Source organism: Alosa sapidissima, chromosome 22, assembly GCF_018492685.1.
Source record: "Alosa sapidissima isolate fAloSap1 chromosome 22, fAloSap1.pri, whole genome shotgun sequence".
NCBI lineage: Eukaryota > Metazoa > Chordata > Actinopteri > Clupeiformes > Clupeidae > Alosa > Alosa sapidissima.
In genome coordinates this window covers 499723-513925 of record NC_055978.1, presented here as the reverse complement: position 1 = coordinate 513925, position 14203 = coordinate 499723, and the positions used below count along the sequence as shown (strand labels likewise).

The following is a 14203-nucleotide window of genomic DNA, read 5'->3' as shown; positions in this document are numbered from 1 at the left end:
AGGACATAACGCACTGGACCTTATAATAGGCTCGAGATATAATTCCAAAGGGGGCAGATAGGGGCCACTGCACTTAAAACTTAAAAAGATGAAGCTTTCCGAACTTTGAAATTACGATCAGTGACTGGCATCGGGTGAACGAAGCTTTTCGAAGTTGAACAGGCTATTAAAAACTATTTGCGCACCTCCATGTCACAGGAGAGACTGGGCTCTCCCTTCTATGAAAAAGACGTTAGGCTACCTGCAAACTGGCCTATGACTTCATTGCTGAGTTTGCGGCAAAGCAAGAAAATGTTTTTTTTTCCTGAGTCAGGATATGGCGAGTCAGTGTCATTTATTTGTCCAATGTTAGCCTATAGATACAGACCAGTACATCTTATCAATAGTTTGAATGTCGTGTGTGTTTCTGCTCATTGACAAATACCGTTCAGCACAATGATTCATGCCCAATTAATTCCCCCTGTTAAAGTGTTCGCCTTTGTTACACTATTTGGTTTCGTGATGTAGCCTATGATAAACACCATATGGCAAAATATGTGACTCAGCTAATGTTATAGGCTATACAATTGAATTTCCCCTCTTAAAGGCAAGCTGGTGTAGCTTATTAGACTAGGCTACTATTAAAATACACCGACGGTAGCCTTGGCTATGTGTAAAGTAAGCTATCGCATGATTTCATGCACATAAGTGAAAAGGGCCTTGCATCCCCTTGCGACGGCCCTACAGCTCCTCCTAAGACAGCGAGGAAAAAGTTAAAATACGCGATAAACCCGGGAAAAGTTGAGAGGTTTGTTTCGGTCCCGGTGATTATTTGTGAAATTGTGCAAACGACAGCCTTTTCAAGGCATTCCAAGGAAGGAGTCGTAGCATGCAAGCTCCCAAATTGACCCAGTAGCCTAAGGCATCCATAAATTGTTGGGACTGGGGAGGGTCATGCGTTTTTTCTCAATCACTTTGGAGGGTCATAGAAAAAATTCTTGCTGGCGAGGGAGGGTCACGTCTTTTTTGACTAACGCTCCCAAAACTCCTCCGGTAGCCCCTTAATTAAATAAATAACGAACAGTCCCTAATTGATTAATAGCCTAGGCCTACACCAGCAATTGTTGAACATTGACCTGTACAGGACATTGACAGTAGCCCAGCCTAACAAGCAAATGTTGCAAAATACATCAAAAGACGCAATTAATCAGAAATAAATAATGTAATCTGCATCGCTTTATTTAACAAACTGCAAGCAACAAGAGCATTGAGTTCGCTGTAAGGCCAAACCCAAGAGCAAAGCCTATCTGTTAAGGCAGTCGATAGGCTATATAACTAGCTGTGTGCCTGGAAAGACGATAGATGACGGCTCTGGTCATCCCATACCCTCCCCCCACTTCCTGTAGCCTACCATTATGAAGGCCTGTAGCCTAAAACGACTCGTTGCCGTTTTGTGACATTAAGCTTTTTCACGTTAAACCCCCCTCCCCCATCCCCTTCTTTCACAAGCAGTGGGGGAGCACGGGGCACAAAGTAACACTTTTTGGTAGACAAAGGAGGGTTCTCCGCGCTTCTGTCGTTTGGCCACAATCCGTTGCAACCAGGCCAGGACAGATATTTTAGAGAGACGCCGGTGCAGCTCAGATGTTTTCTTAATTTTCTTTATTCTTTAGTAAAAGGTGCAGAACATTATTAAACTTTGACTAACATTTCGATGTGTCGATGTTTTTGACTAACGAACATCGAAACGTTAGTCAAAGTTTAATAATGTTCTGCACCTTTTACTAAAGAATAAAGAAAATTAAGAAGACATCTGAGCTGCACCGGCGTCTCTCCTTCTCTAACACTTTTTGGCTTTGGCTAAATATTTCTAAAATCATTTGAGTTTCACTAGTCACATGTTTTAACAAGCAACACTTGTTATTGAACTAATAACAGACGTGTGTCGAAAATTGACTTTATTTTCCATACGGAGAAATAACATATGCAGAGTCTAACCAAGGTCAGTCTTGCCAAAAAAGCCCTCAAACCTGAAAACACATGAGGCAAAAGTGCAAAACATCACAAAACTAACTAAACTAACACGCGCATATTTTTGTATTGCAATCATTGTAGCCTACAGTTGTAACAGCGCGTAACAGTCGTTTTACTCCCCGGATGCGCTCATTATAAAGAACGTTTAACGTGTCCCAAAAACCGCTATCAATTAATCACCAAACGTCTTATAAACAAGTATTGCCAGGAGCAACACCTTGCAAAAAATGATAACAATAGGCCTAGGCCTTTATATGGCTCTGCTCCTGCCTAGATTCGAACTCAGAACTGTCTGAAAGTTGCAGACCTGTTCTGGAAATACGTGCATTAACCCAGTGTTTCTCAAAGTGTGGTCCGCAAGCTATCCCAAGTGTTCCGCGAGCAGACGAGGTAAAATATGATATAGATGAGTTGTTTGCAATATTGAACCAACTTGTATGTAAATCCAAACAGTTCTGCAACACTGTCTATGTAATATATGCCAGTTTAAATCATATGAATCCTCTGACACAATAAGCAAAGTGAAAATACAATAAGCAAGGTGGTTCAGTGAGTAGGCCTATTGTGCTGATATACTGTTGAAGTAGGTCTAATTTTTTTTTTTTAGCTAGGTGGTCCATGCATTTTTTATTGGTTAAGTGGTCCTCCATCTGAAAAAGTTTGAGAAACACTGCATTAACCCACTCGACCGTCAGACAACGCTATCTGCTTCGAGTAGGCCTATTGGGTAGGACTGTAGCCTACACTGGTTGCTGTGGCACAGTCTTGAGTGACCGAATTCGTTTTTCTTTGTCATATGAATGCTGTCATTTTGTTAACATTACTGTTAAGGAGATGCTGTAGGCAAAGTCTATATTTCAACCTCGTTAGTGTAGTAAAAAAAATCAGAACTATTCACAAGGTTTCTGGGCAGCATATTTATGTTCTGTTAGGAAGCGAACTTCTCATGACTACCGACAAAGTAGCCTACTGCCAGCTGACGAAGCTCTCATTTTAAAACATTACTGAGAGACAGACACTGTACAATCAAGAAATCTTGCCACTGAATCCAAAACTATGTTTAACATTATGTACAAGGCTTAGGCTACAGTGGACTAGCATGTTGCAGGGGCTGCTAAAAACACAGAGAAACGCACTGAAAACTCGGCCAATCACAGCCCTTGCTGTCGAATGCGCCGTCTGGTTCGACCGTGGAACTCCACAGCGGACTATGCTGCCCCCAAGCGGCTGCAGTTGTACTTACATTTCACCATTCACCATGATCGTGAATGAAGTGTCAATTTTTAACTGGGACCCACTGTAGCCTACCACTGAAAAGAGAGCCAGCTTCTCCTCTGATGGGCATGACTTCTCCGACACAATGACAGTCCATTGTGCCGCATCATTAAGGCTAGTTTTGAAGTCGGTGTGGTTAGCTCATAGCAATCTTCAAAACATTCAGCTGTATGACGTCTCTGGTAATGAGCATTTCGTTTTTACGTTTTTCAATCACATATTCACACACTCATCTATCAATCTGTTGGAAACGGCCGCTTTTAGGACTATGGATTTTGATTATGACAATTCTTTTGTTGTGGAGGTGAAGTATTAACAACAGGCAAAAATGATCTCCGTAGAGCTATGTCAACTGAACAGGAATTTGCTGGGGCGCCGCTCTTGGAAGTTGCATGACTGGTTTTCTTGGTAGGGACTCGCTACGTCTATGCTGTATAGATATGCTAGGTGAACGATTTGCCCATTACAAGTTCGTTTACCATCAAATTGGCTTCGTAAAAGGTGAAAATCTTGCATAGTGTGCCTTTAGTTCATAACACTCGTTAGAAAATATTGATATGGCACCATCTACAGACTTTTCGGGTTTTTTTCTAGGTGGGCAATATAAGACGACGAGAAAAAAAACCTTGTCTTATATTCTGGCCAATATGGTACTTTTGCAAATGTCATATATTGGGGCTTTTTGTGAACTAAACTGCTTTTGTTGAAAATATAATGAAACTATATAACTTTCTTTTGTTTCTGTCTATTATTTAGAAGGTCAGCTTTACAAATTGGGGTTTGTATGTGCATTAAATAAGGTTATTTTGATTTTTTTTGTGTAAAAAAACAACTGACCATGTCTGAGGGTTTGCAAACTTGCAAACGTATGTTTTTAGAATAGCCAAACCATTGAGTGACACATTATGGGCCGCTATGGAACAGGAGGTAGAGGAGTCGTTGAGCAACCAGAAAATTAATGGTTCCGTCTAACTCTGTCAAAGTGTATTTCTGAACCTCAAACTACTGTACTCACAATGTGCTGGTTGGCACCGTGCATGGCAGTCTCTCTGTAAAGTGCTTTGAGTGCTCAGATGAGTCCATTTGTCATTTCCCATTTGCCATTTCATAGTAATATTTATGAAAGTAATAGTAATCTGAGGCTTTTTATATTGTCTGAAATGTATCTTGGCTAAAGCCACCCTAGCAGAGTGGTAGTGTTTAGAAACCTGTGCATATGTAAAAGCAAATACATGCAAAAGTGTCACGATTGCTCACCAAAGCTTTCTCAAAACACTATAAGGGCACTCTGAAGGTTGGGATATAATTTTAATTCTGCAAACAGAAATGTTTTACATTAGAAATGTAATCATAACAGGAACATTAATGTCCATGTATGCATTCAGTTATCTAAATCAAGTTCCATAATTCATGATGGAATCCTCATGCATTCAGTGTCAGCATTTCATTTTCTATCAAAACTTCATGCATTCACTGTCAAACTCTCAAGCATTCAATGTTGCATCCTTGTTTTATAAATCACATGTTTATTATAATCTAATAAGCAAGAGATGTATGGTGTTTGTAACAAGAGTGGTGTGGACACAGTGTATTTGATGTCTTATTAGAAAGCTTTTGACAATTTAATATATTGAATTGATTTTATAGTATGGGATTGCTTAACTGAACCATCATGTGCATGAATGGTCATCAAATTGATCAACTTCCTCTGCCTCAATAGCATGTCTTTTTTTGTCTTGCAGTCCTGTTACCCTTATCAACATCTGGCCTGTAGAGCATGCGTGAGTACCCCAAATGCACACATATACAAAACAATCTTACAAATCTCACAAATGAACAAATCCATTCTCAATTAGGGATGGAACAATAAGTATAAGTATATATACTTTTGATCCCGTGAGGGGAAATTTGGTCTCTACATTTATCCCAATCCGTGAATTAGTGAAACACACTCAGCACACAGTGAACACACAGTGAGGTGAAGCACACACTAATCCCGGTGCAGTGAGCTGCCTGCAACAACAGCGGCGCTCGGGGAGCAGTGAGGGGTTAGGTGCCTTGCTCAAGGGCACTTCAGCCGTGCCTACTGGTCGGGGTTCGAACCGGCAACCCTCCGGTTACAAGTCCGAAGCGCTAACCAGTAGGCCACGGCTGCCCCCACAAGATACATTATCCAACTGAACGATACCCCACCTATGGTTAAACACAGAACCGCAATAATTTGGTACATCTGTCATTTAACAAAAGAGCAGCAAACACATGATATACATTTACATTTATTCATTTGGCGTGCACATTTGTCCAAAGCAACTTACAGCAATGGAATAACATTTAGACTATTAACATTTAAGAATTTTTAGATTTCAGCTACAGAGCTACAACTACAGCAATATAACAACATTCAAGCTATTAACAGTTAAGCATTATAACATTTAAACTTTTAAACTACAAGGCTACAGCTACAGTGCAGAGGAGAATATAGCTAGGAGTGTGTCACTATCTGTCAGTACAAGTCCTAGAGGATAGGAGTGCATACATATTAAGTACTAGTAGAAGTCACAGTCACTGCTTATGGCAGAGCTGACAGAATCGATACAGACATCCTCCTTGGTTTTAAAAAGAACAATTCAAGGGCCCTTTGACAATTGAACTCTTTAACAAGTGCGAGCCATTTATGCTTTCACGCAGACTGTCAAACTGTTGCCCTGCAGGCTGTTCCGTAAGTCTGTCTTGATCTATACACGGAGAGTGGATGAAGTTTAAATTATTTTATACTTTTGTGTAAGATTTACTCTTTTGAATTAGAATGTTTGGCGAACGATGATAGATAGCGTGATGACATTCCACCACCAGATCCTGCCGGACGCATCACACGATTATATAGGCCTACCCATAAATCCTCAAATTATGGCCGGAATAATAATTGCCTACAAGTAGCCTATGACTGATGTCGACGAGCACTAAAAAACATTGTTTCGATTTAACTCAATGAAATTAAAGAGCTCTTCTTAATAGTTTATATTGTTGGTTGGTATAATAGCTGGTTGGTTTAATAGCCTACTGTTGCCAATGAAAAGTCGTTGTCCTAATGGGTCTCAACATGTCGCTTTCAAGCTACCAGTCGCTTTTTATTATTATTTTTTATGCGTTCTGCAAAGAAGAGAGACTGGCATTAGTCACGGTTTTGAATGAAAGGGAGAAAACAGTAGGCCTAGAGCAGATATCGCTCATATACCTATACTTTTTTTCTTTTTTTCGACGACATAGTTAAGGCGGCAGGCATGTGCAAAGTGGTAGTCACATTTGCAGACATAGGCTATGGGGGTTTCTGCCTCAGGATTTCGTCACATGGAAAAAAGTCATGATGTCATAGTCGGTTATACTGTAGCCCAATCAAGAATGTCAGTTATAATGTCACCTTCTGTACACATTTAGGCAGCAAGGTAACTTTTGAATTCTATGAAACTTCAGTGAGAAAAATTTAAAATAACTTGACACAGACACACCAACTCTCTCCACTGATAGTTGGATGAAGCAGTTGAAATCTACACTATTGTAGTGCAAATAGCAGAAAGAGACAAGGCCTAGTCAGTCACACTGCCATATTTTATCTGTAGGCAAAATATATAGTTAATTGTTTAAATCAGCAGTTTAATAAAATACTCAAACCATACTGTAACCATGGCCCAAAAACCATGATGCATAACAAACCATGGGCACATTGTACCATTGCATCCCTGTTGTCCATATCCCATTTTTGTATCTCTCTTCAAAATTCAGTACTCATGTCTTTTCTATATTCTCAAATATTTGAGAATAGGCACATCATAACTTAATTTTGTTTCTGAAGTGTGTGTGTACTGTATTTGTAAATGTAGGTGATTTCAGGTATTATTAATTCAGTGTAATTTGTACTAATGTGTTTTGCCCTCACCTTACATTTCCTACAGTCTAACGTCCTCGCCTCAGCTCTCTCATGATGACACACATTCACGGATTGAGCATTATGCCAGCAGGTGAGCAATTTCCCAGAATGGGGTCGTAATCAGATTCTATATTGTCCCACCACAACAAAAGGCATTATAATGCCCCAAAAACCTGCATGAGACAAACACTATTTCAGGCTAACATTATTAAAGAAAATATAGACTAAATAGATAAATATAGACTTGATTGAAATGTTTTAACCTGCAACCTAGGCTACTTACAGATTGTGCTGTTTAGTTTGTTTAATCAACCAGGTGTGCTTTTGAAAAAGTCAATGTATATACCTAGGCTTTGAGAGCTGTTTTGATTACTTTGGGCAAGGGCACTCGGTGCATCATGTATATATATCAGGGGTGCCCAAATTTGCATATTGTGCAAAATTAACATTCTATAAAAGGTAGAATACTTTTTAAAGAAATAAAAAACACTACTATTTACTGTCCTTGTCTTTGCACTGTGTGTACAGTATTTTTATTAATATTAGGAAATGATTGAACGCCCATATGGCTGTTTTAAGGAGTAGAAATATACAGTGTATTTGAAGAAAAGAATATGGAGCAGTCTTGGAAGTTATTTGCATCAATATGAAATAATAATGAATATAGAACACAACATGCCTCTATAGGACAAATTGACACATTCTTCAAATTGATACATGGAAACCATATTTTTTTAACTTTTGTACAACACAATGTGTTTCCATACATTTGAAGTTGAACAAATATGAAGGAATAATACAATAAATGTGCATATAATATTAATACATATAAGTAGTAAACAAAATATGAATACAAATAGATTTGATTGAGCAATGACAACCAGTCAATAGAACATTGAGACAGAATGAAATTCTGACCACCAGATCGCAGGCCAAAAAAAATTGATGGTGGACCAAATTTGACCCACAGCCCCAAATTGGCCAGCCCTGATATATATACCCTTTGTTAATATTTGTTAATTGTTACTAACTTATCTATTTGGCACAAGTTAATAGTTTTTTAATCATTAATGAAATATTAGTTGTTTGCATAAAATCTGTATGTTAATGTTTTAACTATTTTAACAAATCTATTAACTAATATTGTATTAATATGTGTTAATAGTTAACTAAATGTCTTTTTGGCACTAATTAACAGTTATTTCTTGCATCATTTAAATGTTAAATGTTTATTTGCAAACTATATGTTAATAGAAAAGTTAATGACTTATTATTATTTAACTAATTGTTATTAAACTGTGCTTTTGCCTATCCCAATATGAACCGCTCTCCATAGGACCCTTACAATAGATTACATTACATTACATTACATTTGGCTGACGCTTTTTAGCCAAAGCGACTAACAACATAGTAAACAGTTTAAGTTTTAGAGCAGTTCTCAACAATTTTAGGACAATTTAAAAACATTAGAGTACAGTAAGAATAAGTGCATCAGTGAGTGCTGTTTTTAACAGTTACTTGTCAGTTTGAGACGACTAGTGAGTGCTAGGATCAGTAAGACTTGTTGTAAGTGTTGCTATGAGAGGAGATGTTCTCTAAAGAGCTGGGTCTTCAGGAGTTTTCTGAAAATGGAGAAGGATGTCTCTGCCCTTGTAGGAGCTGGCAGTGTGTTCCACCAACGAGGAACAACAGATGAGAAAAGTTTGGATTGGCTTGAGCGTACCGGTGGTAGAGCTAGACGTCGTTCGTCTGAGAAGCGCAGCGGTCTGGAGGTAGCGTATGTCTGTATGAGGGCATTCAAGTAGGTGGGAGCAGAACCAGAGACTACTTTGTAGGCAAGCGTTAGAGCCTTGAATTTGATGCGGGCCGCCATAGGTAGCCAGTGTAGCTGGATGAGCAGCGGGGTAACATGTGCCCTTTTGGGTTGGTTGTAGACCAGGCGCGCCGCCGCGTTCTGGATCATCTGAAGTGGTTTCACTGCGCAGGCTGGGAGACCTGTCAGGAGGGCATTGCAGTAGTCGAGTCGTGAGATGACTATTGCCTGAACCAGAAGTTGGGTAGCATCTTGAGTCAAGTAAGTCCTGATTTTCCGTATGTTGTAGAGTGCGAAACGGCATGACTGGGCGACTGAGGCAACATGATCTGAGAAGTTTAGTTGGTTGTCGAGAACAACTCCTAGATTTTTTGCAGTCCTGGTAGGTGAAACAGACAGGGATTCAAATTTGATGTTGATGTCGTGATGTATGGTAGGTTTAGCTGGGAGGACCAGCAGTTCAGTCTTTGAGAGGTTCAGCTGGAGGTGGTGTGCCTTCATCCATGTAGCTATGTCTGAGAGGCAATCCGAGATCCGTGCTGAAACCAAGGGGTCATCAGGTGGAAAGGACAGATAGAGCTGTGTGTCGTCTGCATAGCAGTGGTATGAGAAGCCATGCGAACGGATAATCTGTCCCAAGGAGGTGGTGTAGATAGCAAAGAGAAGGGGGCCCAGCACTGAGCATTGGGGGACCCCTGTGGTGAGATGGTGAGGTGCAGATAGCTGACCAAGCCATGATACGTTAAACGAGCGTCCTGTGAGGTAGGATTCAAACCAGGAGAGAGCAGAACCGGAGATTCCCATGTTAGCGAGTATAGAGAGAAGGATGCGGTGATTGACCGTGTCAAAGGCAGCCGATAAGTCAAGCAGAATGAGTACGGATGACCGAGCGGTCGCCCTGGCTTCTTTTAAGACTTCTGTTACAGACAACAGAGCCGTTTCGGTAGAGTGACCGCTTTTGAACCCAGACTGACTTGGATCCAGAAGGTTGTTCTGTGAAAGGAAGTCAGAGACCTGTTTGGAGACTGCTCGTTCAATGCCTTTGGATAGGAAAGGCAGGAGTGAGACAGGGCGGTAGTTCTCGACTTGAGCAGGGTTGAGAGAAGCTTTCTTAAGTAGCGGTGTTACGCGGGCCATTTTGAACGCTGTTGGAAATGTGCCGGAGGTTAGCGAGGCATTGATCACATGTGTGATACCTGGATAGATAGATAGATAGATAGATAGATAGATAGATAGATACTTTATTGATCCTCAAGGGGAAATTCAAGAAAAAAACACGGAGCTACCTTAACATGCTGCCACTGTTGTCGGCGCCGGAACTGCTTGCAATAAAGTTGGTTAAGCTTAATTAATACATTAGTAGTATATAGCTATAAGCGTGGGGCCCCTTATAATAGAGTTGGTTAAGCTTAATTAATATATTAGTAATATATAACTATCAGTATGGGGGTCCCTTATAATAAAGTTGGTTAACCTTAATTAATATATTAGTAGTATATAGCTATCAGTGTGGAGCCCCTTATAATAAAGTTGGTTAAGCTTAATTAATATATTAGTAATATATAACTATCAGTATGGGGGACCCTTATAATAAAGTTGGTTAAGCTTTATTAATATATTAGTAATATATAACTAGTCAGACGGTGAAGGGATTGAGACCAAAACTGGCTTATCACATTTATTCCTTTAGGAAAAGTTAAAACAAAACAAGTAGTTGAATGGGCTATATTACATGCATCATTCCTATACCATCACGGTCAGCCCTACTAGCAAGGGAGACATGCGACATGGAATGTTCAGCTGCACAGAACGACAGTTTATTAATATTCTGAGACTCACTAAACACTCACAGACGTAGACCATACGGAGGTAATGCATAAACATAATGCTAAACTAAATGTACATTCATTTCCTGCTAGACTGAATTGCACTTTCCATGCACACTAAGCTAAACTACACTGAATGCATGGAAAGTTGCTAGCGGAGTTTACAGCTAGTCACGTTAGACTCAGTGTGTATGAACTCGTGGTCATAATGAAAACATTGATAAACGTTCTCTAAGTTGCTAGAATTGCACCCAAATCTTAACAATACATGTAAAGTAACATAATACAGGTGGTATATCAAAGTTTTCAACTTAAACAACATTTTACAGGTACAAAATTAAAACAAAGTGGGGAGAGCTTTATTAGGGGTTTGCACGGCGTGTCATCAGATTTGGACATCGCCATATTGGAGATACTCGCCTCTAGAAAGCATTAGGCACTGAAGTAAATCCCTAACATCGTCAAGGAAAATGGTTAATTATTGCCGTGTTTTAGGTTGTACCAATAGGTCAGACTGAGAAAAACATCTGGTGTAGGTATCGACTTCCAAAAGTTATTAAAAAACCAGGGAGAAGGGACAATAATGCCAGAAGTTATCAGAGATAGGGGGGCGCTTGTGGTTGAACTTGGTACTTAGTCTCCCTCACCCAACTCATATGGATCTGCGCTGCCAATAATCCGTAATTTCTCGAAATATCGCGCCTTTTCTTGTGGTCCAAGTCCTGCCCTATATGCCTTTGCATCTTAGACGCATTTTGATGAGCTTTTCTGTTGTTTAGACATGGCTACAATCACGTAAGATATCCAAAGTGCATAATACTCCATTGTACTTCATTCACTGAGTATCGCCAATATGGCCGCACGTGCTGGGTTACCATAGTTACCGGCCAGAATGTGACGTCGGTGCAAACCCCTAATACAGTCAACCTACGCAATCATACCGCTTCTGATCGGCTATGGCAACAATACAAGGACAAAATGCAGCAGAGCTGCAGTATAGCGTTTCTCCAAAGGGGGCTCCAAAACACCAATCTCAATAAAGCTGCTTAATTACGGCGAAAAATCACATACAAACACTAAACTACATTTCTAACTCTAACCAAATAGTACTTCCAAAGGCAAAGAGTACACTACTTTCAAAGACTAGACAGAGGGTCACCAATTACAGGACAGCCAACCACAAAGGTATCCAATAAGGATGAAGTGGAAGAAGAGGAGCGCAAACTCACACAACCAACCACTGGCAGTAGGGTGCCTTATACACCACACAAGACCATAAAGCCATAAACCATAAATTCCATAAATTCTCCACAAAGCTAATCAGAAAAGCTAGATAAATAATAATATGTCATTAACTTTTATATTAGCATATAGTTTGTAAATAAACATTTAACATTTAAATGATGTAAGAAATAACTTAATTAGTGCCAAAAATATATTACTATTATATAACTATTAACATATATTAATACAATATTAGTTAATAGATTTGTTAAAACATTAAAGGAACCGTATGTAAGAAAAATATTTCAATTAATCATAAAATGGCCCTGATATGTCACTAGACATTAAGAAATCATGTTCATTTCAAATACTTATATCACTGACAACAGTAGTCCAGCCAGGATATTGTCATTTAAAAAGTGAAGTTGCAGCCCTCAACTGATGTTGATGTTGTGTTTTGTCATGTCATGTTGTGTTTTGGCCTGATGCGCCACCCTCCACCTATCTATTAATCACGAAGTCAGTAGTGTTTCGCCATCCGCGTTGGCAACCTCGAGTCAGGGGAGAGGAGGAGGGGATACGCCGCTCTTCAGTATTTTGAAAGTGATTGCAGTACCAGTTTTGGCCACAATCTTACATATGGTTCTTTTAACATACAGATTTTATTATTAACATACACCTTGGAAACTAGATGATAATGATGGTGGTAGTTGTGAATAGTACCAACCAAAGTCTGAAGCACCATCATCACAGAAGCTAGCTACTAGTGTTTCTTACTGCAGCTTCTTCTGCTGTGTAACGTAGTTAGCGTTAATCTTTTCACAACAGCGACACCTCTGTTCAGGAGAATATTGCAACTAGTGTCGCAACTACCACGAGCGAGTATAAATGGTTACAGCGCTTCTGTGACGTCACATTGTTGCGCTACCGGCCGGGTGCATCGAGTATGTGGGACGTTTAACCCCTCACTGCTCCCCGAGCGCCGCTGTTGTAGCAGGCAGCTCACTGCGCCGGGATTAGTTTGTGCTTCACCTCACTGTATGTTCACTGTGTGCTGTGTGTGTTTCACTAATTCACGGATTGGGTTAAATGCAGAGACCAAATTTCCCTCACGGGAAATACTTATATATATATATATATATATATATATATATATATATTATATATATATATATATATATATATATATATATATATATATACATACTATATAGTGCAACCTGTATATCATAGCACTTCCTTGAGTTGACAATAACGTTTTACTTACGGCATGTGGCATTGTTCCAAAAAGAACTGAAGCCATTTGATCCTCAAGTCTGGGTTCTTGGGAAAAATGCATTGTTGAAGTTCCATTCGTGCATAGCACACAAGCCCGTTGACATTCAGTCACCCTTGCATACGAAAACTGTCACAGAGCTAAACGAATTTTGTGAGCACGGTCTCAACTGTATAAGTATAAGTATTAGGGGTGTAACGGTTCATGTATTCGTATTGAACCGAAATGGTACGGGTGTCACGGTTCGGTGCATGAATTTACACGGAGAATACACGGTATAAAAATATATAAAACTCGTGTGCGGATTAATTAATGTAATGTGCAATTACTGTTAAGTACGAGAGTTATGAGAGTTCTTTAGCGACACCTAACGCTAATCTGTAGCCTCGCTTTAGCTCTGAAGCTCTGATTGGCGCCTATGTTATTTTTTTTCAGGTCATCGGTCGAGTCGGTCAGTTAGAGATAGCAGCACCAAGTGAGTGGTGGCGACCCACAAGAGTTAGAGGATCCTCTGGTCTTTTTAAGGTCGCAAGTTTGAGAACTTCAGTTACAGTAGTACAGGCGAGAGAGTGGTGGATAAGATGAAACTGTGTGTCGGCGTTGTTCAGCAGTTGTTGGGTATGTGAGTGGAAATATATCGAACATGCTACACATATTCGATTTGGTGTCAATGGCCTCCTTGCCAGATTAACCTGCAGAGCAAATCAAATTTGCTAACAGGTTCTTGGTTCTACCAGGCTAGCTCTAAACAATGTCCAAACCAAAATGTCAGAAAGAAACCTAGTTGTGGCCTGTTAACTTTGCACTGCTGGAAGACATTTCAGTCAGATGATTATTTATTTATTTATTGT

General features: G+C 39.7%; 1 protein-coding gene across 10 annotated transcripts in view; it reads left to right on the top strand.

Moving 5' to 3' along the window:
• Positions 1-14203, top strand: part of dmd (dystrophin) — a 481347-nt gene that overhangs the window by 441286 nt on the left and 25858 nt on the right. For all 10 annotated transcript variants that reach the window (XM_042077917.1, XM_042077916.1, XM_042077914.1 and 7 more), the window contains 2 exons: positions 5031-5069; positions 7239-7304. In XM_042077917.1, coding sequence (XP_041933851.1) covers positions 5031-5069; positions 7239-7304 — 105 coding nt within the window. The remainder of the gene's footprint in view (positions 1-5030; positions 5070-7238; positions 7305-14203) is intronic.